Below are 24449 nucleotides of genomic sequence, written 5' to 3'. Positions count from 1 at the left end.
TTTAGCTCTTAAAGTGTGCGGTTCCCTTTCAGTCGGTCACTACGACGTCACGTCGTGACTGACGAATTGGGAACCGCTTCGCGGGTGACCTATCTACTTCGAGAACTATCAAAAACGCCAATGAACTTGGCATGCAGGTATTTGCATAATGCCGGCGCCGCCCCGCCAGGTGCGTATATAAGGCGCAGGTGCATAATACCAAATCAGCTTTATTGCTTCGAAGCCGGCAGACATCTGCTCTCGAGAAGCTGTTAATCTGATCTTCGTAGATCCTGTCTCTAAGGGAAAAGAAAAAATCTCAGCTTGCTGAAGTTGGTTGGGCAAAGACACCTCAGCGGAGGCTCGCAGTGTTTTCTCCACCCTTTCTCTCTCTCTCTGTCTCTTTTTTTTAGGACTTGAGTTCGAGTGAGTGCGTTTGCCTCTCCCTGTGTGTTTCACCAGCTCGCACAAAAGAGTGATTTCCCTGAAAGAGCAGCACGTTTGAGCTTTGTGTCTTTTTAAAGACAGCCACTCATTCGTGTCACGGTCGGGGTCGTCTTTTTAAAGATGGATTTCCGTCCGTGCTCCGTTTCTGGATGCGGTGTGTTCATCGCCCCCCAGGATGGCCACAAGCGTTGTCTTTCGTGTCTGGGGCTCCAGCACGCAGAGGCAGCGTTGCGTGATAGCTCATGCCCCATCTGCGAAGGTATGACTATGGCGGATTTGCGGAGACGGGTGTCGTTCCTCCGGCAACGGCCCCCGCCTTCCCAGTTTGGTGCTGCTAAGGGCGCAGCTACCAAACTTGCGAAGGATGACCTCCGTATAACGGTGCTGGGTCGGTCTGCTGGTTCGTCCAGTAGCTCCCAGCGCCCTGATCCGTTGCCAGCGGAGGTCCCGATGGAGACGAGCGGCCCGTGTTCTACGGTGTCCTCGCGCTCTGTCGAGCCTCCACCTGACGCGATGTCCACCGTAACGTCGGAGGGGGGGTTGTCAGCCTCGGACGTCGATCCGGATCCGCTCCCGCCTTCGGGCCAGGTTGCGGGTTCCGCGTTCGACCCCGAGATGGCAGCCATGCTCGCTCGGGCGGCGGAGGCGGTCGGCTTGGAGTGGACTAAACCTCCCCCACCTGAACCGTCCCGCCTCGATGATTGGTTCTTCGGGGGTGCCAGGGCTTCTCAGTCCTCGCCCCCGGTGCCTTTCTTCCCCGAGGTGCATGAAGAGCTGACGCGGTCTTGGAAAACCCCGTTTTCCGCCCGGAACCGGCCGTATCAGCCTTCACCTCTCACCTCTCTCGAGGGTGGAGATGCCAAGGGGTACACTGGTATCCCGTCAGTGGAGCGCCCGGTCGCGATGCAGTTGTGTCCGGCCGGTGTCGCTTCCTCCTGGCGGGACCAGCCTACTCTCCCCTCACGGGCCTGTAAGCAGTCTTCGGCGCTGTCCGGTGCTGCTTACAAGGCTTGTGGGGAGGCAGCCTCTGCCCTGCATGCCATGGCATTGCTGCAGGTCCACCAGGCTAAGGCTCTGAGGGATCTGCACGCGGGAGGTCACGACTCGGCGGAGTTCTCTGAACTACGTGCGGCTACAGATCTGGCGCTTCGTGCGACCAAGGTCACCGCACGCGCCGTCGGGCGTGCGATGTTTACCCTGGTAGTCCAGGAACGCCATCTCTGGCTGTGTCTGGCGGACATGAAGGACGCCAATAAAACCCGGCTCCTGAATGCTCCGGTTTCCCAGACCGGCCTGTTCGGCGAGACGGTCGAGGAGTTTGCGCAGCAATTCTCCGCGGCCAAGAAGCAGACTGAGGCCATCGCTCAGATCATGCCACGTCGGAAGCGTCCTGCGCCTGCCCCATCCACGTCGGCGCCTCAGCCTGCTCCTTGCCGAGGGCGTCCTGCAGCGGCTGCCTCCGTTCCTCCCCGGGGCTCTTCTAGGAAGCGAGGAACCGGTCGTCAGCAGTCCGCCCCGCCCGCTCAGCCCGCTTCAAAGGGTGGTAAAAGAAGATCTAAGCGGCCCTGAGACGGGCGACCTAGAGATGGAGGGGATCGCTCTTCGGGAGATGGTGAAGGCACCACTCCCCCCACCGGAGGAGGGCCGGTTGGGGAATCTTTTGTTTCATTTTTCTGTTCCGCCGACTTTTCAGTCGGCACCCACAAATTCACAAAAAGAGGAATTCCACTTCCATCTCTAGGTCTTCAGATGAGCGCCGGAGACACGAGCGGGCTCATAACCCCCCCTCGTTCTCCGACTCATCAGAGGAGAACGAGAGCGACGCACGGGCTCATAACCCCACCGCGCTCTCCGACTTCTCAGGCGGTAGGAGACAGCTACGGGCTCATAACCCATCGTCTCCCTCCTCCTTCGCCAGAGGGTGCATCGAGTGGTGTGAGGTGTCTTCAGCAGAGCCTCCCTTACTCAACCACCCAGCAACGGACTCAGGTGAGTGTTATCACACACAACACTGCTGTCGGTGCGGCCGTTACGCTCACACCGGCGATCACCTCCGTTGCGCCCGCCGCGGGTACATCGATCGTGCCTTTAGTCCCCCTCGCACGGTATCTGGGGGCGTGGGAACAGCTTCCCAGCCCGTCGCGTTGGCTTTTACGCACGATTCGTCTCGGCTATGCGATCCAATTTGCCCGGCGTCCCCCCAAATTCTCCGGCGTTCGTTTCACTACGGTGAGAGCTGCCGATGCGCACGTCCTCCGTGCGGAGATCGCTGTCTTATTGGCGAAAGACGCGATTCAGCCGGTCCCTCCAGCCGAGATGAGGTCGGGGTTTTACAGCCCTTACTTTATTGTACCCAAGAAAAGCGGCGGCTTGCGACCGATCCTGGACCTGCGTTCGCTGAACCGTGCAATTCACAGAATGCCGTTCAAAATGCTGACGCCCAAACACATATTTCCATGCATTCGTCCAAACGATTGGTTCGCATCTATCGACCTGAAGGACGCGTACTTTCATGTATCGATTCTCCCCCGGCACAGGCCGTTTCTCCGCTTTGCGTTCGAGGGGCGAGCATACCAGTACAAAGTCCTCCCATTCGGGCTCTCTCTGTCGCCCCGTGTATTCAACAAAGTAGTGGAGGGGGCTTTAAAACCCCTGAGAGAGAGAGGTGTGCGCATTCTCGCGTATCTGGACGATTGGCTAATAATAGCTCAAACACGTCAGACGCTGTGCGATCACAGAGATTTAACTTTAAAACACCTCGCTCGTTTGGGTCTTCGGGTCAACTGGGAAAAGAGCAAGCTTTGCCCCGTGCAGAGAATCTCTTTTCTCGGTATGGAACTGGACTCGATCGATTTGACAGCTCGTCTAACAGAAGCGCGTGTACAGTCGATTCTGACTTGCCTGAATACATTCAAGAGCAAGAGCGCGGTCCCGCTGAAACAATTTCAGAAGCTTTTGGGGCATATGGCAGCAGCCGCAGCTGTAACTCCGCTCGGACTGCTTCATATGCGACCGCTTCAGCATTGGCTTCACGATCGAGTCCAGAGGAGAGCGTGGCTGCGCGGCATTCACCGTGTTATCATTACACCTGCGTGTCGTCGCACTTTCACTCCGTGGTTAGACCGTGCGTTTCTCCGAGCCGGTGTGCCTCTGAGACAGGTCTCCAGGCATGCGATAGTATGCACAGATGCGTCAGACACGGGGTGGGGGGCCACGTACGATGGGCTTGCGGCTTCGGGGGTCTGGACGACACCCCAGCTGCATTGGCACATAAACTGCCGGGAAATGTGGGCTGTATATCTTGCGCTCGTCTGTTTCAGCAACGAGTTACGGGGCAAAGATGTATTAGTTCGAACAGACAACACTGCGACCGTGGCGTACATCAATCGTCAAGGCGGTTTACGCTCGCGTCACCTGTCGCATCTCGCCCGTCACCTCCTCACTTGGAGTCAGAAGAATTTGAGGTCTCTTCGTGCCATTTACATCCCGGGCACGCTCAATGTAGAGGCGGATGCGCTCTCTCGGGCTGCGCGTCCCGGCGAATGGCGACTCCACCCCATTGCGGTTCAGCAAATTTGGAGACGTTTCGGCAAAGCGCCTCGCTCGGCGTGGATGCATTGGCACACAGCTGGCCGCGAAACATGCGCAAATACGCGTTCCCTCCGGTGAGCCTCATTGCGCAAACCTTATGCAAAATCCGGGAGGACGAGGAGAGCGTGCTGTTGGTGGCACCGTATTGGACAACCAGGAGTTGGTTTCCAGAACTCTCTCTCCTCGCGACAGCCCCTCCGTGGAAGATTCCCCTGAGGAAGGACCTTCTTTCTCAACAAGAGGGCACATTATGGCACCCGCGCCCCGACCTGTGAAACCTCCATGTGTGGTCTCTGGATGGGGCACGGAGGATATGAGTGATTTACCGCAAGAGGTATCTAACACTATTGCTGCTGCGCGAGCGCCGTCTACGAGACAGGCTTACGCGCTTAAATGGAACCTGTTTGTCGACTGGTGTTCTTCCCGAAGTGAAAACCCCAGAGAATGCCCGATTAGTGTTGTGCTTTTATATCTCCAGCGTCGTTTGGAGAATAGGCTGTCACCATCCACTATTAAGGTCGATATCGCTGCGATATCAGCTCACCATTCACCCGTAAACGGTAGAACAGTGGGTCAGCACGACCTAGTCATTAGATTTCTCAGAGGCGCTCGAAGACTGAATCCTTCGCGTCCTCCCTCTATTCCTCCTTGGGACCTGTCCTTGGTGCTGAAATCACTCCAGGAAGCCCCATTTGAGCCTCTGCATAGTGTGAGTGTTAAATTTCTTACAATGAAAACATTAACTCTCCTTGCTTTGGCTTCTGTTAAGAGGATAGGGGATATTCATGCATTTTCGGTCGATGAATCGTGCCTTCAGTTCGGGCCGGCTGCATCCAGCGTAAAGTTCCCACCACTCCTTTTAGAGATCAAGTGGTGAATCTCCAAGCACTGCCTTTGGAGGAGGCAGACCCAGCCATGGCTTTGTTATGCCCTGTTCGTGCACTACGTGTGTATATAGACAGGACGCAAAGTTTTAGGACCTCAGATCAGCTCTTTGTTTGTTACGGTGGTCAGCAGAAAGGAAAAGCTGTCACCAAGCAGAGGATGTCCCATTGGATTGTGGATACTATAGCCCTTGCATATCAAAAGCAGAATGTGCCTTGTCCATTTAATTTACGTGCCCACTCTACACGCAGTGTGGCATCATCTTGGGCACTGGCTCGCGGTTCCTCGCTAACAGATATTTGTAGAGCTGCAGGCTGGGCGACACCTAATACGTTCACAAGATTCTATAGTGTTCGTGTCGAACCGGTTTCCACTCGGGTTCTTTCTACTAACTAGTTAAGAATGCCGAGGGTCGGCTCGTGTGTCGGCTTGGAGCCTCTATTTTGGTGCTGTACAGCTGCACCAATATGGAAGGCCATCGGGGCAAAAACGTCACAAAAACTGTTTTTGCCTCTCCTCCACCGCCCTGATAGCTGGTGTTGCGGAGCATCCGCTGTCAACCTATCACTGATGTATTCTCTGTAAACCTGTGTAGGCTAGGCGTCCACATTTGTCCCCTACGTGGGGTTCATTTGTGTGTAAAGTCCGTGGGGTTCTAATCCTCCACGTTTTTCCTTAGCAGAGCCTGCTCTGCACCTCTCAACATACCATGTATTGTTCAGAGACTTTATTTTGAGCAACCTGTCGGTTGTTTCATATATTTTTATGTCATCCATTTAACCTTCTTAGGGGATGGCTTCCGCAGTGTTCTAGCTCCGCTCAGTTTAGACGCTTCCCCAGTTCGCTGCTTCACTATCGTGGGTTAAGGAACAGGTAGTGACCGGCCTTCTGCATTTTGTCTTAGGTTCCGCCCCTTTATGTGGAGGGCGGAGGGCTTTTGCAGGCACTGGAAGGGTTCAGCTGCAGTGGCGTTTTGGTAGGGATTCCCAATTCGTCGGTCACGACGTGACGTCGTAGTGACCGACTGAAAGGGAACGTCTCGGTTACGTATGTAACCCTCGTTCCCTGAAGGAAGGGAACGGAGACGTCACGTCCCGTCGCCACAGTTTGCTGTTCCATTGCTGTTTTCAGGCCGGGCACTGTTGCTCGGCTTCTCAGCAATAATATAGCTGATTTGGTATTATGCACCTGCCCCTTATATACGCACCTGGCGGGGCAGCGCCGGCATTATGCAAATACCTGCATGCCAAGTTCATTGGCGTTTTTGATAGTTCTCGAAGTAAATAGGTCACCCGCGAAGCGGTTCCCAATTCGTCGGTCACGACGTGATGTCTCCGTTCCCTTCCTTCAGGGAACGAGGGTTACATACGTAACCGAGACGATCTGTTGACTTGCATGACGGAGCACTGGGGTTTCTGCAAAATATTTTCTTTATTGTTTTGCTGATGAAAAACATATTCGATGGTGTAAGTGTTATAAATAAACTTGATGTTGAAAGTATACTACCGTTTTATTACAGTTTGTTGAACTACGTTCATTCATGCTTCAGACTCAAATATAGAGCGGAAGTATATACGCGGTTGTAAGGTATCTGAATAAATAGTTTCACTATAGCAAACAACACGGATTGAAATCATACATTGCGCCAATATATTTGTTTTTAATCATCAACGAACACCACGAACCACTCGGTGAGTAGCACAGTTTTGAAAATGAACGTTAAGTGTTGTTTTAATGACATGTTTGTGCATGGCCATTGACTTCCATTCTGAAGCAGTCAAGAGATGCTTCTAAATCAGTCGAAAAGTCAAGACACGACCCATTGTCAAAGTTTCTGTGTCCATCACTGTAGTTCATCCGGGGCGGACCAGGAGTGAGACTCAAAGTGTTTAATACCGGAATTATCCTTTAAATAAATCAGGCTTGATTACGTAAGCAGCCTTCGTATTGAATACGGTGACACAAAATATGCACGTCAATTCGTCAGACCTAAAATGCAGACGCAGAAGAGTAGTATCAACGCAAGTGGCTCCAAGCTGGTTTCACACCGCAAATATTCGCAGTGCATAAGCGGTGCATGTTTTTTCAGCGCCTATGTTAAAAAGTTAAAACATGCACACCGCACGCGTGAGCAGCGTGTGCCAATCGAGCGGCGCTGAAGCAGCAGTGCTGCGATCGTTTCGACGTTGGTTCTATTTTTGCTGCACTGCTCATGCTCAATTAAAGTGACAGTGCTTTGTTTATGTTTTAAATGCTCGTGGATTGATGCAAAAAAGTGTAATTTTACCATAAAATCATGAATGTGATGCCAAGTGTGTTTTAAACAGTTATGACTTTGAGCAATTTAATAGAAACCAATAAAATATTTAAAAACACACTGTTGCCAGAAGACCGCACTGTCATTCACTCTCTGCCCAGCACTACATAACTCCTCATCTATCTTAATAATCTTTAGAGAAACATCTATAAATCTAAATCTTATGCTTATAATTTATAGGGGCAGTTTCCTGTACAGGGATTAGACTAGTCCTAGACTAAAATAAATGGAAGAGCTGTCCAAACTGAAAACCACCTGCACTTACATATCTTAAAATACATCAGTGGCCAGTAATGTTTTAGTAAGGCATGTTTGTTAAAACTAGTTATATTTCCTAATTAAACTAAGGTCTAGTCCTGGCTTAAGTTAATCCCTGTCTGGAAAACCACCCCATATTGTTGAAGGGAAACACAATTGATTGCATCATGCTTTCACTCACAGAGTGAAATGTTTCATTTTTTGTAAACTTCAGAGAAACAGATTTAATAATGTACCATGTGCTTCTTATGTCTATAATTGTGTTTATAAAACGGCTAGTTCCAATCCTTGATTCTGATTGGTCAACAGGTGTGCTTTATTCACAATAAAACACTGCTATGACCGCTTTACCCAATGGTTCTATTTAATATCACTGCGCCCTTAGCAACACCCTTAGCAACACATAAACATATAATGAGACAAAGTCTGAGAACAGTTTGTTGTTTTTATTTGAGCTTTTATGTTGTTGTTCGCAGTCAGGGACTATTTTTTTCTAGCGGAAGGAATGCTTTTATTGATTTAACTTCATGAAAGTTGGACTAATATTTTTTTTTACTTTAATATTGTGTGGCAACCGTTTTATAAAAGCAATAAGGTACTTGAGGCAAGTGCTGTATCGTGAATAAGTAACGGCTGAAGGGGTTGCAGGCACTCCGCTTCGCGTCGTGCCTAACAACGCCCTTCAGCCGTTACTTATTCACGATACAGCACAGCCTCTCGTACCTTATTGCTTACTTATATCTGTCATTACACGGACCAGAACAGAACGAAAACAATGTTGATTAAACAAATCGCAATTATAAAAATTACACTGACCACCAAAAGGCGCATTGAAGAGGTTTTTGCTAATAAATGCATGTAAAATAAAGTAATGCAAACTTGAGATTTTTATACTGTTATTAAACTGCACATTATGCACTGCAAACGCAGTAAGTGTGAAAGCACAATGGCCACGCACGGCAAATACTCTCCTCACGCGCTGCTCATGCAACGCATATCCACTGCTCACACTTGTGGCGTGAAACATCAAGTTGTTTTTATTTTCATCTGAAAGAAGAATTACACAATTAACTTTTTTCAGTAAGCTAGGCCTATGTGCTTTCAAGGTTATATTGAAAGCTACCTCTGACTAAGAATACATTATTTTGCACTTGTATCGTCTTTTTTATTTTGGAATTGTAAGAGCAATAAACATATATTGCAATGTAAAATAATTCATGTTTTTTTTTTCATTCAAATATGTAAATCAACATGTATAAATTGCTATTAGTCAATTAATGAGGAGATAATCGAGAATCAAAATCGAATCGGAGAAAAAAAGAATCGTCAGATTAATCGATGTATCGAAAATTATTGCTAGATTAATCGTAAAAAAAAGTTTATCCCAGCCCTAACACTGATTGATGTTTCCCAAAATCTTGAGGTCCTTGCCAAAACACAGCCCTAGCGATTATGTGTCATGTATAAAACCCCAGCATCTTTTCACCTGCGGCTGACCCTCCTGTGTTTACAGAGCAGCTGGGATTTTCGCTTTCATCCAACCAAATCATGTGACCCAAAACCGCTAGAACTTCACACTGAACTGCTAAAAATAGAAGAGCAGGCGGCCCTAGCCACAGCTACATAAGAGGAAGACATCCTGATTCAAACAATCTTAGACATACACACATGACTATGTAGTCGTGTGTATGCTACGTAGTAGGATTATTTATATTGACCAGTTGGTTAACCGTTAACCGAATGTAAGAATTTATGACGGATTAATATTATCAATTGAAAGAAAAACATATTTGTTGAAGCACGGTATGTGTTGACATGTGCCTACAGACATTTTACAACTTTTATATCCTTAATTTGTTAATGGCCTGTAATTGACACGAATAGTGCTGCCCAAACGGTCTGGTAAAAGGATAATTTGTTTGAGAAATCATTTGTACTGCGTATGTTGCTGTGCTCGAGTATGGTTTGGAAGCTGCATGCACATGTGTGCGCAAGATGATGCGGCCCGCCTGCGCGCATCCAGACAGACCTTCAGTGAAAGCCTCTGTCCTACATGGGCGTAGATTAAGGGTGGGACGCTAGGGACATGTCCAATATTCAGGAAAGACTGAATTGTCCCTAGCAATAATTTCGACCAAACAATTAATCTGTATTTATATATAACCACTGATGTCCGTCTTATTCTTGTGTTTTCTATTTTTTACTTATTATATTTTTTTTCAGGAATCATTTAAATGAGATTAGAAATCTTTTGGAATCCCGTTCTGTAAAAATAACGCTCTATGTGGTACACAAACGGTTAATAGCTTTCGTTCTCTGCAATGCCCGCCTCCGTAACTCACATCGCTAATATGATTGGCTTTGCATTTCTTTAGTCCCGCCTCTCTAACTCACATCACTTTATGACTTTTACTCGCTACATGTGATAGGATGGTTTCACTTTGTACAATGCGCCAAAGTTCACTCAACAAGACGTGCGTGATTATTCGGGCTACAGGTAAGTGAGGAAGAAAGTATTATTATACCCACTGTAACTGTTTCATGCACAAAATACGGAACAAGTTGTGTCACATAATGACTCAAGGACAGTGTTTTCACCAATACACAACAATCCCATGTTAACCTGAGGAGTTGCAAACTTGTGTCAACCTTTTATAAATGGGGTGGCAAGGTTATTTAGGGGGTCCCTAATTGCTGAATACTTTACATTACTGCACTGTGGTCATACTTGCACAGATGTAGACATAATGTAAGGTTGCATTTTAAACAAACTATTTTTTCACACTGATTAACTGTCTGTTGATGAAAAAAAGATTTAATGTGAACTACAGAAACGTTAATAAACGTTGTTCAGGAAACAGCATGATACAGTCAGGTCCATAAATATTGGAACAGAGACACATTTTGTGTTACTTTAGCTTTTTACCAAAATGTATTCCAGTTACAGTCATAGTATGAATGTTGTTGCTTATAGTGCACACTCTCAGCTTTATTTTGGGTGTATTCACATCCAAATTGGCCGAAGGATTAAGGGATTACAGCCGTTTAATATGTAGCTCCCCCTTTTTTAAGAGGTCAAAAGTAATGGGACAGTTGACTTAAAACCTGTTTTATGGACAGGTATTGTCTATTTTTAAATAATTTCCTCATGAATGACAGATGTTAAAGGTCTTGAGTTGATTTTAAGTGTGGCGATTGCATTTGAAAGCTGTGGCTGTGAACCCAAATCATTTGATTCAGGGACATCTCCATGCAAGTGATACAGACCATATTTAGGTTTCAAAAACAACACAACAAATCTATCAGAGAGATGGCAGTCAACATTAAGAGTGTTCAATTTGGTGCATCCTGATTAAAAAAACAACACACTGGTTAGCTCAGCAACATAAAAATCCTGTATGTCTAAATAGGATAACAGTGGTGGATGATCCCATTATCCTCTCCATGATAAAGAAAAAACCCTTTACAAATTGTTGATTTGGCCACTCTTAATGTTCCTGGCATCTCTGTGATGGATTTGTTGTGTTTTTGAAACCTAAATATGGTCTGTATCACTTGCATGGAGATCTCCCTGAACTGAATGATTTGGGTTCACAGCCACAGCTTTCAAATGCAATCGCCAAACTTAAAATCAACTCCAGACCTTTAACATCTGTCATTCATGAGGAAATTATTTAAAAATAGACAATACCTGTCCATAAAACAGGTTTTAAGTCAACTGTCCCATTGCTTTTGACCTCTTTAAAAAGGGTGAGCTACATATTAAAGGTTCTCTAAGCGAAATTGTGTGTTGATTTTTGAAATGTGTTTTCAAACAAACTGAGCGTAGTTAACTCCTCCCCCTCACTTCCGTGCTTTTATGAATGCGCCCAAACCCAACCCCCAAATCCTTCTTGCCTTTTATTGGTTAGAACACGTTGTTATGGTTTCTGGTGTAGGTTTGGCCAGTTTGTTATTATTGCAGTTTGTGGAGGCTGGGCTGTCTACAGAGATTGCGTTTTTTTACAGTTTGATCAGCGGACAGGAAGCAAGCAGATAGTGAGGAGATGTTTGCTGTATGTAACAACAAAAGTTGTATGGTCTAAAACGCGTGACTTCGCTTAGAGAACCTTTAAACGAATGAAATTCCTTAATCCTTCAGCCAATTTGGATGTGAATACCCTCAAAATAAAGCTGAGAGTGTGCACTATAAGCCAATAGTCATAATATGACTGTAACTGGAATACATTTTGGTAAAAAGCTAAAATAACACAAAATGTGCCTCTGTCCCAATATTTATGGACCTGACTGTACATACCTATTTCAACACTGGGATTTTTTTTTGGCAAAATTAAATTAAGAATTAAATATTAATTGCATATTCTTCAATGTTATAAAGTAAATATGGATTCATATATGTTACAATGTGATTTTTTTTTTTGACAAAGACTTAAAACAGTTACGGTTACGGTTTATTAGGCTGTAGGACATAACGAATTGTTTATTATAGTACATTAAATTTTGGGATGGCACCAGGGGTGGCGAGTCAGATATCACTGAGTAAACTGCATACTGAGTTGTTTATGTCAAGTAAACGGTGATAAACAGTTTTTGCAATGCGACCATTTTATTTATGTCCCCACCAATGCCAGGAGCAAACCTACGCCCTTGCTGTCCTAGACCATGACGATAAACAGAAAAGGAAGACACAAAAGAGATAATTTGCCCACTTTGGATATTAATCCTCTGGACTGATCACATGCCTTTTGATAATTTAATGTTGCGTGAAAATTTCATAATGTATGAATCCTGATTCTGTTGTTGATTCGCTGCTGCTGTTTGCATGTTCTAATTAAATCAAATGTTTGTATTGTTTTACCGGGTCACAGAGAACCATCAACTGTATTGGTATTTAGACTTAATGACAATTTATTTTTTAAAATCTTATCAGTTACCGGTTAATGTTCGGTTAACAACCTGCGGTTGTTGACAAAAATGAACATCCCTAATAGCTTTATAGTACTTATAGTACTACCTAACCTGCGGTTACAGGTCATCCAGAAGTATTTTTTAATGATATTTTAAAAATTACTACTTTTAAAAAATGCGGGCCAGGAAGCCAGTCGGGTAAAAAAAATTTGCGGTCCTTGTTGCGGGCGGGTTGAAAACGTCAATCGGGTGCAGGGTTGTTTATACATTGACCGCGCATCACTGATACAGTGGGGCAAAAAAGTATTTAGTCAACCACCAATTGTGCAAGTTCTCCCACTTAAAAAGATGAGAGAGGCCTGTAATTTTCATCATAGGTACACTTCAACTATGAGAGACAAAATGAGGAAAAAAATCCAGAAAATCACATTGTCTGATTTTTTGAGAATTTGTTTGCGATTTATGGTGGAAAATAAGTATTTGGTCAATAACAAAAAAGCAAGATTTCTTTCTCTCACAGACCTGTAACTTCTTCTTTAAGAGGATCCTCTGTCCTCCACTTGTTACCTGTATTAATGGCACCTGTTTGAACTTGTTAGCAGTATAAAAGACACCTGTCCACAACCTAAAACAGTCAGAATGCAAACTCAACTATGGCCAAGACCAAAGAGCTGTCAAAGGACACCAGAAACAAAATTGTAGACCTGCACCAGGCTGGGAAGACTGAATCTGCAATAGGTAAGCAGCTTGGTGTGAAGAAATCAACTGTGAGAGCAATTATTAGAAAATGAAAGACATACAAGAACACTGATAATGTCCCTCGATCTGGGGCTCCACGCAAGATCTCATCCCGTAGGGTAAAAATTATCACCAGAATGGTGAGCAAAAATCCCAGAACCACATGGGGGAACCTAGTGAATGACCTGCAGAGAGCTGGGACCAAAGTAACAAAGGCTACCATCAGTAACACACTATGCAGCCAGGGACTCAATTCCTGCAGTGCCAGATGTGTCCACCTGCTTAAGCCAGTACATGTCCGGACCCGTCTGAAGTTTGCTAGAGAGCATTTGGATGATCCAGAAGAAGAGTGGGAGAATGTCATATGGTCAGATGAAACCAAAACATAACTTTTTGGTAGAAACTCAACTTCTTGTGTTTGGAGGAGAAAGATGCTGAGTTGCATCCAAAGAACACCATACCTACTGTGAAGCATGGGGGTGGAAACATCATGCTTTGGGTCTGTTTTTTTGCAAAGGGACCAGGACAACTGATCCGAGTTAAGGAAAGAATGAATGGGGCCATGTATCGTGAGATTTTGACTCAAAACCTCCTTTCGTCAGCAAGGGCATTGAAGATGAAACGTGGCTGGATCTTTCAGTATGGCAGTGATCCCAAACATACCGCCCGGGCAAAGAAGGAGTGGTTTCGTAAGAATAATTTCAAGGTCCTGGAGTGGCCTAGCCAGTCTCCAGATCTCAACCCCATAGAAAATCTTTGGAGGGAGTTGAAAATCTGAGTTGGCCAGCGACAGCCCTAAAACATCACTGCTCTAGAGGAGATCTGCATGGAGGAATGGGCCAAACTACCAGCAACAATATGTAAAAACCTTGTGGAGACTTACAGAAAACGTTTGATCTCTGTCATTGCCAACAAAGGGTATATAACAAAGTATTGACATAAACTTTTGTTATTGACCAAATACTTATTTTTCACCATAATTTACAAATAAATTCTTAAAAAATCAGACAATGTGATTTTCTGGATTTTTTTTCTCATTTTGTCTCTCATAGTTGACGTGTACCTTTGACAAAAATTACAGGCCTCTCTCATCTTTTTAAGTGTGAGAACTTGAACAATTGGTAGCTGACTAAATACTTTTTTGCCCCACTGTAAGTACCAAAGACACCTGCCAGTTGCCTCATACACTATCATCACTAAATTTTTTGAGAGACTCATTGGCCCTCATTTATCATTCTTGCGTAGAAACGGCCATATATGTTGGCGTAAGATTATGCTTACACTCCCCTCACCGCCTGATTTATGAAGCTGTGCACTGCGTACCTTTGAAATTCAGGTGTAAGCAATACCTGCCCTTCATAAATGCCCTGGCTGAAAACGATCGCCATTAGAATAACACGCCCATATAAATTCAAGTCTCCAACAAAATTGTTTTATTTGGGAGTTTAAAGAAAGACACATTAATAATTGCATGACAATTTGTAATATTTTTATTATTATTTTTATTATTAATGATGCTTATTGATATTTAGAAGAAGAATTATTTATTATTATTATTATTATTATTATTATTATTATTATTATTTACTGTTGCCTACATCTAAATTCAATGTCTGCTTAATGGTTTAGTTAATTTTTTTTTAAATAATATTTTTAAATGATGTAGTAACTTTTGTAGTGTGTGTTCTGTATTTACATACAGTTGTTTGTTAGCTATATCTTAGATCCAGTTTGATACGGAGCTCCGGATATAATTCAAATTAACAATTTGTTTCCACGACATCCACATGTTTTACTAGAATAATTCATAATTTGAAGTAATAATAATTGTAATAGTAATTACGAAATATTATAATAATTAATTCCAAGGAACAAACTGTTGAATATTGGGAACGAATTCTAAATTCATGGCCAAACTTTATACTAAATAAGAAAAAGAAGTGTCCATAATGTAGCATAAAAGATAATTCGTGGCCATGATTTTGTCCGCATGTCATCATGATCGGATTTACGGCTCCATTCGACACAAGCATTTTACCTTACCTATTCATGTGTATTTATTTATCATCGAATGTAACTAGCTTACATTTTGATGCATTACCATGTTTTCGTAGCACATCCTTGTGCTTTTTTGCAATGTGCCACTTCAGTTTCCAGGATGAATATTTGCTAACTTTTACAGTCTCTCTGCATTCCCTTTCAATTCCAATCTTAACTTTGATATTTACTTTACATTTATGTATAAGGCTTGAATTCCATAACTTATTGCTAGACGTTTTTACAGATTCTCGAACTAGCAAATTATCAAAGGGCATTCTGGGTTCAACGAGCGGTGCTGAGCGAGCAAAATTTTCGGAAAGGCGCTCTGATGGTAATATTACCGCACCGCTCATCCCTCCGCTCACGCGCTCTGCCCTGAAACGTCAGGTAAAGCGCACAGGGTCGCAACTGAAGGAATACATATGCATACAAATCAAATGCTTTGGTAAAGTCACACAAATTAAACATTGAAGTTCATTTTGCACAAAAAAAGTGTTGTTGTTTTTTTTACAGTGGGTCATAATACATCATATACTATTTTAGTTTGTCAGTGCGTTTTGTTGTGTTAGGATTTTTTTTCGGTGCATTTCCGCACTAACTCAAAACGTGCGTACACCACCTCCTGAGCTGGCGTAGGATTTGAGCGTGCCATGCCGTACGCCAACGTCCATATTGATAAATCTCAAAAGCCCTACTCGGACGAGATTAGTTTTACAGGGGGACCTCTGAGAAAATTGTGCTTCTCAGAGGTCCTCTGTGTTTTTATTCCCGTCCGAATCGGCCATGTCAGTGTTTTTCTCTGATGACCTCCGTAAAAATTCCAGAGCAATTTACTTACTGTTTTTCGACGAACTCAGAGGTTCTCTGAGAAATTTAATGCATGAAACAGACACTCTAGAACAGCCTGTATCATTTTAATAAAAAGGAGAGACGTCAACTGCGCGAGCACTCAACTTCTTTTGCCTTCATTAAAACCTTTTAATGCATGCAGCAGGGCTAGTGAATATCTATGGTGCACACGCGACAGATCAACTATCATATCATAGCGATATCATAGGCATGTGAGAGGGCTTCATACAACTGAATAAAAAACACAGACTTAACATTACCATAGGTTCCAGTGTTAAAGGCGGAGTCTATGATGTTTGAAAGCCAATGTTGATATTTGAAATCACCTAAACAAACACGCCCCTACCCCAATAGAATCTGGACCTTCTGTTGATAGACCCGCCTCACACATACGCAACCCGGCATTTGATTTGATTTGATTGGCTATACGTGTGTTTTGGTAGACGGCCCGTCTAATTTTCCAAAGCGTTTTTCAAACATCGTGGACTCCGCCTTTAAGAGGGTGCTTTACCTCCTGCTTTGCTCAAAACAAATGCATTCTAATGACGAAAGCACGCCCGGGCTCAGATTGATAAAAGTAGTGTGAGTGCGTACATGGAGTAGGGAAGGGGGACGATCGCGCTGGAACATGGTTTGGATCATGTGAGCGCGTGTTATCTCCTAAATGTATTCAAGTTCATCATAATGCACAGCTGCCAATAGATGGCAGTAGCTACATTGGATGGGTCTCATTTAATGCGACACATGGTTCAACGGTTCATGCGCAATGTAGCCTCATGCCCTGTATGTGACCTCAGATAGCGTGTTTCCATTTCGCGCGAAAGAAGAGGTGACTGGTTTGGAGTATAAGTACTGCAGGTTATGTTACGTATAGAAATGGCAAGTGGGAGAGAAAAGGAAGTCTGCCCGGAGTTGAAGGATGCGCCATCGTCGTATAAGTTTGGTGTTTGGAATTTTTATTTATTTCATGTTACCTATGAAGACAGCGGAAATAAAACAACAGATAGAACTGCAGTCTATGGGTTGAATGTGTTCGAACAGCCACAGGAGACCGCCTTCTCTCCGACCATTTATCTAATCTGAGCTACTGAACACAATGTTTTACATCTTTAGCGCTATTTTTAGCCTTTCATTGATAAAACTAAAGCGGCTGATTTCCGCATAGTTTCATTTTGCTATTGTGTGAAAGTTGCGCGATCTTATTTAATAAATTGCCCCTCAAAGTAATCAGGACAGAAGTAGTTAAAAGTGGACAAAAGAGACGGATTTAAATATTACAGGTATAAACGTTATGTTTCTCTCTCGTCCACATACTCTCTGCAGTATTTAAGCAGCCTCTCAGTAATAAATCTTAGAGCCACACCTAGTTGGCATTTTGATAAATGCAAGTTATCTTTGTGTGCTAAAAATGCACATAAGTTCATGTAAATGGCAATACACATTCTCTTTTTTGCCAAATAAATGAAAAGCATGTTGAAATCATCAATGTCTTCCCTCTTGCTGTATCAAAATCTCACCTGGCTTTCCTCAGGGATGGTCCTAATAATGTGCTTAAAGTCAAATTCAGTTTGTGCATGATTACATGATATAACTTTTTTGATACTGTATCCTAAATTATGGATAATTAATACATTAATAAGATAATACATTTCTGGAGTGTTAAAAATTTAAATAAAAAATAACAACAAGAACTGTACTGAACCGAGAACCGTGACCATAAAACCGTGATAGAACCGAACCGTTTTGTGAACCATGCCACCCCTAGAGGAGGTAATGTTGTTTTGTACACTATGCACAGCCTTTTTTCTCCTGATCAGCTGCTGGTGTGCCATTAAGTCAGACAATGATCTTGTGTGTTACAATTCGAAACCCTCGTCCGCTGAGGCGGTGAGCGTCTTGGCTCTATTTCGTATTGAAGTAAAACAGCTCATACCTCATTTATGGTCCCTGCTTCCTCTCAGTGCCCTCGCAGGGCACACGCACTGCTGCGCATAGTACGACAGGCAGCCGCAATTAACCTGCACCTGCATACAGTTGCCCCCAGTAGTGGAGCAGGAATACATTCTTGTGCAAGGAGGCTGTAGAACTTCCACATGAGAGAAATGACGGCTAACAGCCATTACTTTATTGTTCCAAAAAAGGAGGGGACTTATAATCGTTCAGTGATGCTGCTTAGTTCTATGCTGTGACTGAAACCGATTGTGATGAAATCAGATCAAAGAACTGGTTCCTTACATTAGAGCTTATGTCTCCATTCAACATGGGAGGTTTTTCCTGAGGGGAAACCCGTCTGCATGATCAAAGTCACGCACCGTTGTTTGCATACTTTGGTAACGTGAAGAAAGCCAAGGCTTCTGTCCCAATGTCCTGTGTTGGGTGTGAGTTGTCGACGTGTGCCGCTGACATCATCGACTATGCCATTTAAATTGCCTTGGGAATGATGGTGGTTGTCCAGACAGACATCATATCGGTGGTTTCTTAAATAAATTACTTAGGAGGTCTGCAATCAAAGTCACACATTGTTGTCTGCATGCTCTGGTGGTGTGGAGGAAACCTTTGTTTCTATCTGAAGGCCTGTTTTGGGTGCCCGCTGCTGCCATGTTACGCTGACAATAGATGCATCCCTCACAGTTACGGAAGGCCGAGAGGGACAAAATCATAAAGTTATTGACTTTGGGATAATGGCATTTGCGGTCTCTGGGCAAACTGTACTCATTGACGACAGTTAAGATCTCAGGCCACTTGCATATGGCAGATGCCCTGTAAGGCAAAGCCCATTGTGGAGGAGTTGAGACTCCAGCCAGGATTTGGGCGCGCAGAGGTGGATCTGTTTGCATCTCAGGACACCACACACTGCCTGATGAGGCTTTCTCTTTTTTCCCCCAATCACTCTGCCACAGACGTTCTGAAGAAAGTTTGCCAGAGATATGGTAGCCGTCAGTTTGGCCTCTGAGGGGGCCAGGCTCATAGGCTCAGGTCTTCCAACTGAGGTTGTGGAGCCCATACTTTACTTGTGACAAACCCAGTGAACTGCCCTGTTGTTTTGGTGCTGAGGTTTTTGTAGGAGCAATTCTCTACTGGCTTAACTCTTTCCACTCGGCTATGCCATTTAAATTGTATTGGGAATGATGGTGGTTGTCCAGACAGACATCATATCGGTGGTTTCTTAAATAAATTACTTAGGAGGTCTGCAATCAAAGTCACACATTGTTGTCTGCATGCTCTGGTGGTGTGGGGGAAACCTTTGTTTCTATCTGAAGGCCTGTTTTGGGTGCCCGCTGCTGCCGTGTTACGCTGACAATAGATGCATACCTCACAGTTACGGAAGGCAGAGAGGGACAAAATCATAAAGTTATTGACTTTGGGATAATGGCATTTGCGGTCTCTGGGCAAACTGTACTCATTGACCCCAGTTTAGATCTCAGGCCACTTGCATATGGCAGATGCCCTGTAAGGCAAAGCCCATTGTCGAGGAGTTGAGACTCCAGCCAGGATTTGGGCGCGCAGAGGTGGATCTGTTTGCATCTCAGGACACCACACACTGCCTGATGTGGCTTTCTCTTTTTTCCCCCAATCACTCTGCCACAGACGTTCTGAAGAAAGTTTGCCAGAGATATGGTAGCTGTCAGTTTGGCCTCTGAGTGGGCCAGGCTCATAGGCTCAGGTGGCCCAACTGAGGTTGTGGAGCCCATACTTTACTTGTGACAAACCCAGTCAACTGCCCTGTTGTTGTGGTGCTGAGGTTTTTGTAGGAGCAATTCTCTACTGGCTTAACTCTTTCCACTCTTAAGGTTTAGGTGGCAGCAGTCTCTGCCTACCATACTCCTTTGAAAGGGTGTCACGCTACCAACTGAGGTTGTGGAGACCATATGATTACTCCAGAGCTCCTTTAACAGGGAAGCATATGCCCTAAAGTGGAGAAACTTCACCTCTTGCTGTTCAGCTTACCTGACAAACCAAGTCAACTGCCCTGTTTATGTGGTATTGAGGTTTCTGCAGGAGCAATTCTCTGCTGGCTTAACTCCTGCCACCTTTAAAGTTTAGGTGGCAGCAGTCTCTGCTTACCATACACCTTTGGAAGGATGTCATGCTCCCAACTGAGGTGGTGGATACCATATGATTACCCCACAGCTTCCTCAAGGACCAACGATAAACCTGGGCCAGCTTCGCACAGTGAAGCAGTTCCAGAGACTGCTAGGTCTGAGTATGGTCTGAGTATAAGACCCCCACAGTGGTGGCTAAAGACCAAGGGTTTTTCCCCAATGGGAAACCCATTTTGTATGATCAAAGTCACACATCATTGTCTGCACGCTCTGAAAATGTGGAGAAAGCCATGTTTTCTCTCCCAAGGTCCTGTGCTGGGTGCACGTTATTGGGGTGTGACGCTGACAACAGATGGATCTCTCACAGGTTGGGGTGCGATTATGGAAGGTCGACAGGGTCAAAATCGCTGGAAACCGCATCATGGGCTATGGCACATAAATTGCCTGTAAATGAGGTATGGTTTGGTCTCAGGCATTTCCTTCCAGACTTTTGAATGATGTATAAATCTAAATTTTAAAATATTGACCCTTATGACTGGTTTTCTGGTACAGGGTCACAAATGGTCTTTTATTGTTTCTAACAATGAAAAAAAAGTTATATTCTGTTCAATGTGAAGCATAACAAAATTTTACAGTACATGGGAAATGTCTCGGGATACACATGTAACCCTTGATCCCTGAAAAAAAGACGAGACGCTGTGTCAGAGAGCTGACGCTTTGGGGAACGCCCTACAGCGTGACACCGTCTGAGTATGTATATCAAACTTGACCACTGGATGGGTTTAAAGTCATAGGCGCTCTGACGGTTAAAGGAGAGGGCCATGGGATAGCCTCGACTATCCATCTGCTTAAAGTCTGCCTGGCGGCCAGGAACCCATTCTGAGCGGAACCCAAGCATGTAAATAGCTGCTCTGTTTACCTGAACAGCACACACTGGGCATAACAAATTAGGCACGCTCTGGCTAAAGTCCTTGAAAAGTGGACGGCTGAAAGCCTGCAATATTATGGGGCGTGGAATATTATTCCAAACCTTGGGCACGTAACCCGACCTAGGGTGTAGAAAGCCTTCACAATGTCCTTTTCAGAGGCCGGACCCACAAACGTATTCGCTCTAAGCAGGGGTGAAACACAGTGTCCCTTGCCTAAGACTACAGATCCCTCCAGGTCAACACTTGAAATAGGGAGCTGTCTATAAGGGAGACCAGGTTTGAAAACCATTCCCGGGCCGGCCAAAACAACGCTATGAGCAACAGCTGTGCCTGAGCTGCCAGACCCTCTCCAGAACTCCTGGAAGCAGAGATGTGCCATGGCATTCAGCCCGAGTGGGGCTGGGTGAGTCAGAGAAACCCAAAGATGACAATGTGAGTTCTCCTGAGTTGCAAACAGGTGAGCTTTCATTTGGCTAAACCTGAGCCAGATTTGCTCCACCACGTCTGGAGGGAGTCTTCTTTCCCCAAGCTCAACGCCTGCCTCAACAGAACATCTGCTCCATGTGGACTTACATAGACTTAAATTTTTGTCACCATAATGTTTGATTCCTGTTCTTGGTTTTCCTGTTTGTTCTAAACTTTGTTTGCAATAGTGGATACATTTCTTCATTTATCGTCTGTAAATGTCGAGAATCAGTGCTGCCCTGGCAGCCTGGTAGAGTAATAATTTGAACGTGTCGAACGCGTCCGCGCATAGCAAAGGTGAGTATACATGGAATGCTGCGCAGAAACATGTGAGCTGACACGGAAAAAAGTATATCCGGCCCACGAGCCACCTGACTTTGCTGTGCAGAATGAGGTCTCCGTAAGCACTGTTCACTTTGTCCAACAATGCAACAAACCGGTGGTGCAGCAGAGGGCGTGTTCGAATCAAGTTGCTGAACTTGCTGCATAGTGCTTGCTGGTGCACAATACAGTGAAACACCAACAATTCAGGGGCGAATCGTCACATTTCAGCAACAAGACCCTTGTGTTTCCTCTCATTGAGGGTGCACCATCAGTAGTGATGAAGACGATGTCTTTGCGCGCTTTACTAAGTGCTCTATAAATGTCCTCGCCCCTTTTTCGTTCATGAAGTGATTTCAAAATTAACAAGTCTTCAGTTACCTCAAATGTTTCTAAATTCACACATCTCAGCCAAATGCAAATGTGACTTAGTTTTTAATTGTTCTGTCAAGCTCTCAGACATTTCTGAAATTCGATGTGTAACTGTGTCATTACAGAGTAGTAAACGTTTAATTATGCTGGTTATTTCGCTCTTGTTGCTCAGATCATCATATAGACATTGGGATTTCAAAATACAGCTTTTAACTAGTTCCCCGTCGCTAAACGGTTTGCTGTGTTTGGCAAAGAGCCATGACATTTTTAACATTAACTAAATATAATGCGTGACATTAGCAATCACCTTCATTTCTTTCAAAATGTGTTATTTTGAGAACTCTGTCTTAATATCCAGGTGGGTATTTTTGGTCAAATGTTGCATAGGTGTTATCAAAATGTCTATTGACATTGTAGGTTTTGCATATGCCAAGTATATTACATCAGAACAAACAGAAAGGCTGCCCATCTCAATCAGTGATGGCAAACTGTTTTTTCCATTCTCGCCTACCTTTGCTGCGGATGTTCCGACGTTTCGTGTTTGCATGTGTTACTTTATTGAAAACATTGCCTCGTTTTTCTCCCCTAATAACAAATTTGTTATTATCTTGATCCCATCTTGATCCCTGATCCCGACTAATGTCTGCTTATGACTGTTAGAATTTAACCAAAGCGTGTTTACATGTGCTCGTTAAGCTACATCTGCACGTCTAAAAAATATATGATCGCCAAAACAATTTTATGTGACAAAAACAGTATGAAAATTATTTAAAAACCAAAATTATTTATAAAAATTTAAGTTTTTGTTAAGAACCACTGCTGTAGGACAACATGCCTCTAGGGAGCATTTGGACACTTAAGTTACTCTTAAAAAAGTCTGATTGTCCTTCAGTTAAAAAAAAGGAGTTTTAACTAAAAATAAATTATGCTAGAACTACACATTCAGGGCCATGTTTTCAACAAACTGGAAACAACTGGTCTGAGGGTGATTAAATGGATTTATGGAGTACTGGATTTTATAGATGTAAAACCCAGATATCCCTGATACTCACTATTGTGCACAGTCAATAAGTTGGTACTCATTTGAGCGCTCAAAACAGGCCTTCACACCCTCGTCATCCCACAGATGCTTTGCATGCTCAAAAAACTCCTGTAAACAAAACACAACACAAATGCATGTTATACAAATGACGGTGACTGTGGCAGTATTTTCATACTAATACAGTACTTAAGCAATGCACCAATTCACCGTGGTGGTAGAATGTGCGTGTGTGTGTGTGTACCTGGTAATTATCACGTTGTGGGGACCAATTGTCCCCACAAAGATAGGAATACCAGTGTTTTTGTGACCTTGTGGGGTCATTTTGATGTCCCCATGAGGAAACAAGCTTATAAATCAAACAAAATGATGTTTCTTGAAAATGTGAAGTAGCAGAAAGTTTTCTGTGATGGTTGGGGTTAGGGAATGGGGTAGGTAAGTGGAATAGAATATACAGTTTGTATGGTATGGTATAAAATACATTACGTCTATGGAATGTCCCCACAAAACATGGAAACCAGAATGTGTGTGTGTGTGTGTACCTGGTAATTGTCACGTTGTGGGGACAATTGAGTAATACCAGTGTTTTTGTGACCTTGTGGGAACATTTTGATGTCCCCATGAGGAAACAAGCTTATAAATCAAACATAATGATGTATCTTGAAAATGTGAAGTAGTAGAAGGGTTTCTGTGATGGTTGGGGTTAGGGACTGGGGTAGGTTAGGGGAATAGAATATACAGTTTGTATGGTATAAAATGCATTAAGTCTATGGAATGTCCCCACAAAACATGGAAACCAGTGTGTGTAATATAAGTAAATGTAAGGTCTATGTTATATTTAACTGACAGATGATATTTTAAATATGTATGCATCCATTTATATATTTCCTAAGAAAAAAAATTTCATCTCCAGAGCAAGTGTAGATAAGGGGTTGGGGTTCTAGGAAACAGGTTTGTTTTTCACACCTCTTCCTCTGAGAATACGGAGAGATATACAGTAATTAGGCCCCCGGTGAGGCCCATCATGTAATCACCACAATACAGCAAAACAAACAGATACAGAGATGCAAAACAAATGCATTATGGCTCATGAACAACACTCAATGTTCTCCAAGACATCTCACAAATGTTATGCTGTCAAATTAATTATTTGCCAACAATTCTGCCAAAACCACATAGCACAAATCAGACATACTTGGGCAATAGGTTCCATGATATGGAAATCTGACATGATAAATATATGTTTAAAATGATAAATAATCTGTAGT

At 43.9% G+C, this 24449-nt stretch overlaps 1 protein-coding gene across 1 annotated transcript in view; it reads right to left on the bottom strand.

Moving 5' to 3' along the window:
* Positions 1 to 24449, bottom strand: part of gnal (guanine nucleotide binding protein (G protein), alpha activating activity polypeptide, olfactory type) — a 179630-nt gene that overhangs the window by 102995 nt on the left and 52186 nt on the right. The window contains exon 5 of the mRNA XM_055181632.2: positions 23195 to 23292. Within this exon, the coding sequence (XP_055037607.2) occupies positions 23195 to 23292 (98 nt within the window). The remainder of the gene's footprint in view (positions 1 to 23194; positions 23293 to 24449) is intronic.

The sequence above is a fragment of the Misgurnus anguillicaudatus genome, chromosome 25 (assembly GCF_027580225.2).
Source record: "Misgurnus anguillicaudatus chromosome 25, ASM2758022v2, whole genome shotgun sequence".
Classification (NCBI taxonomy): Eukaryota; Metazoa; Chordata; class Actinopteri; order Cypriniformes; family Cobitidae; genus Misgurnus; species Misgurnus anguillicaudatus.
This window is presented reverse-complemented; position numbering and strand designations above follow the sequence as displayed.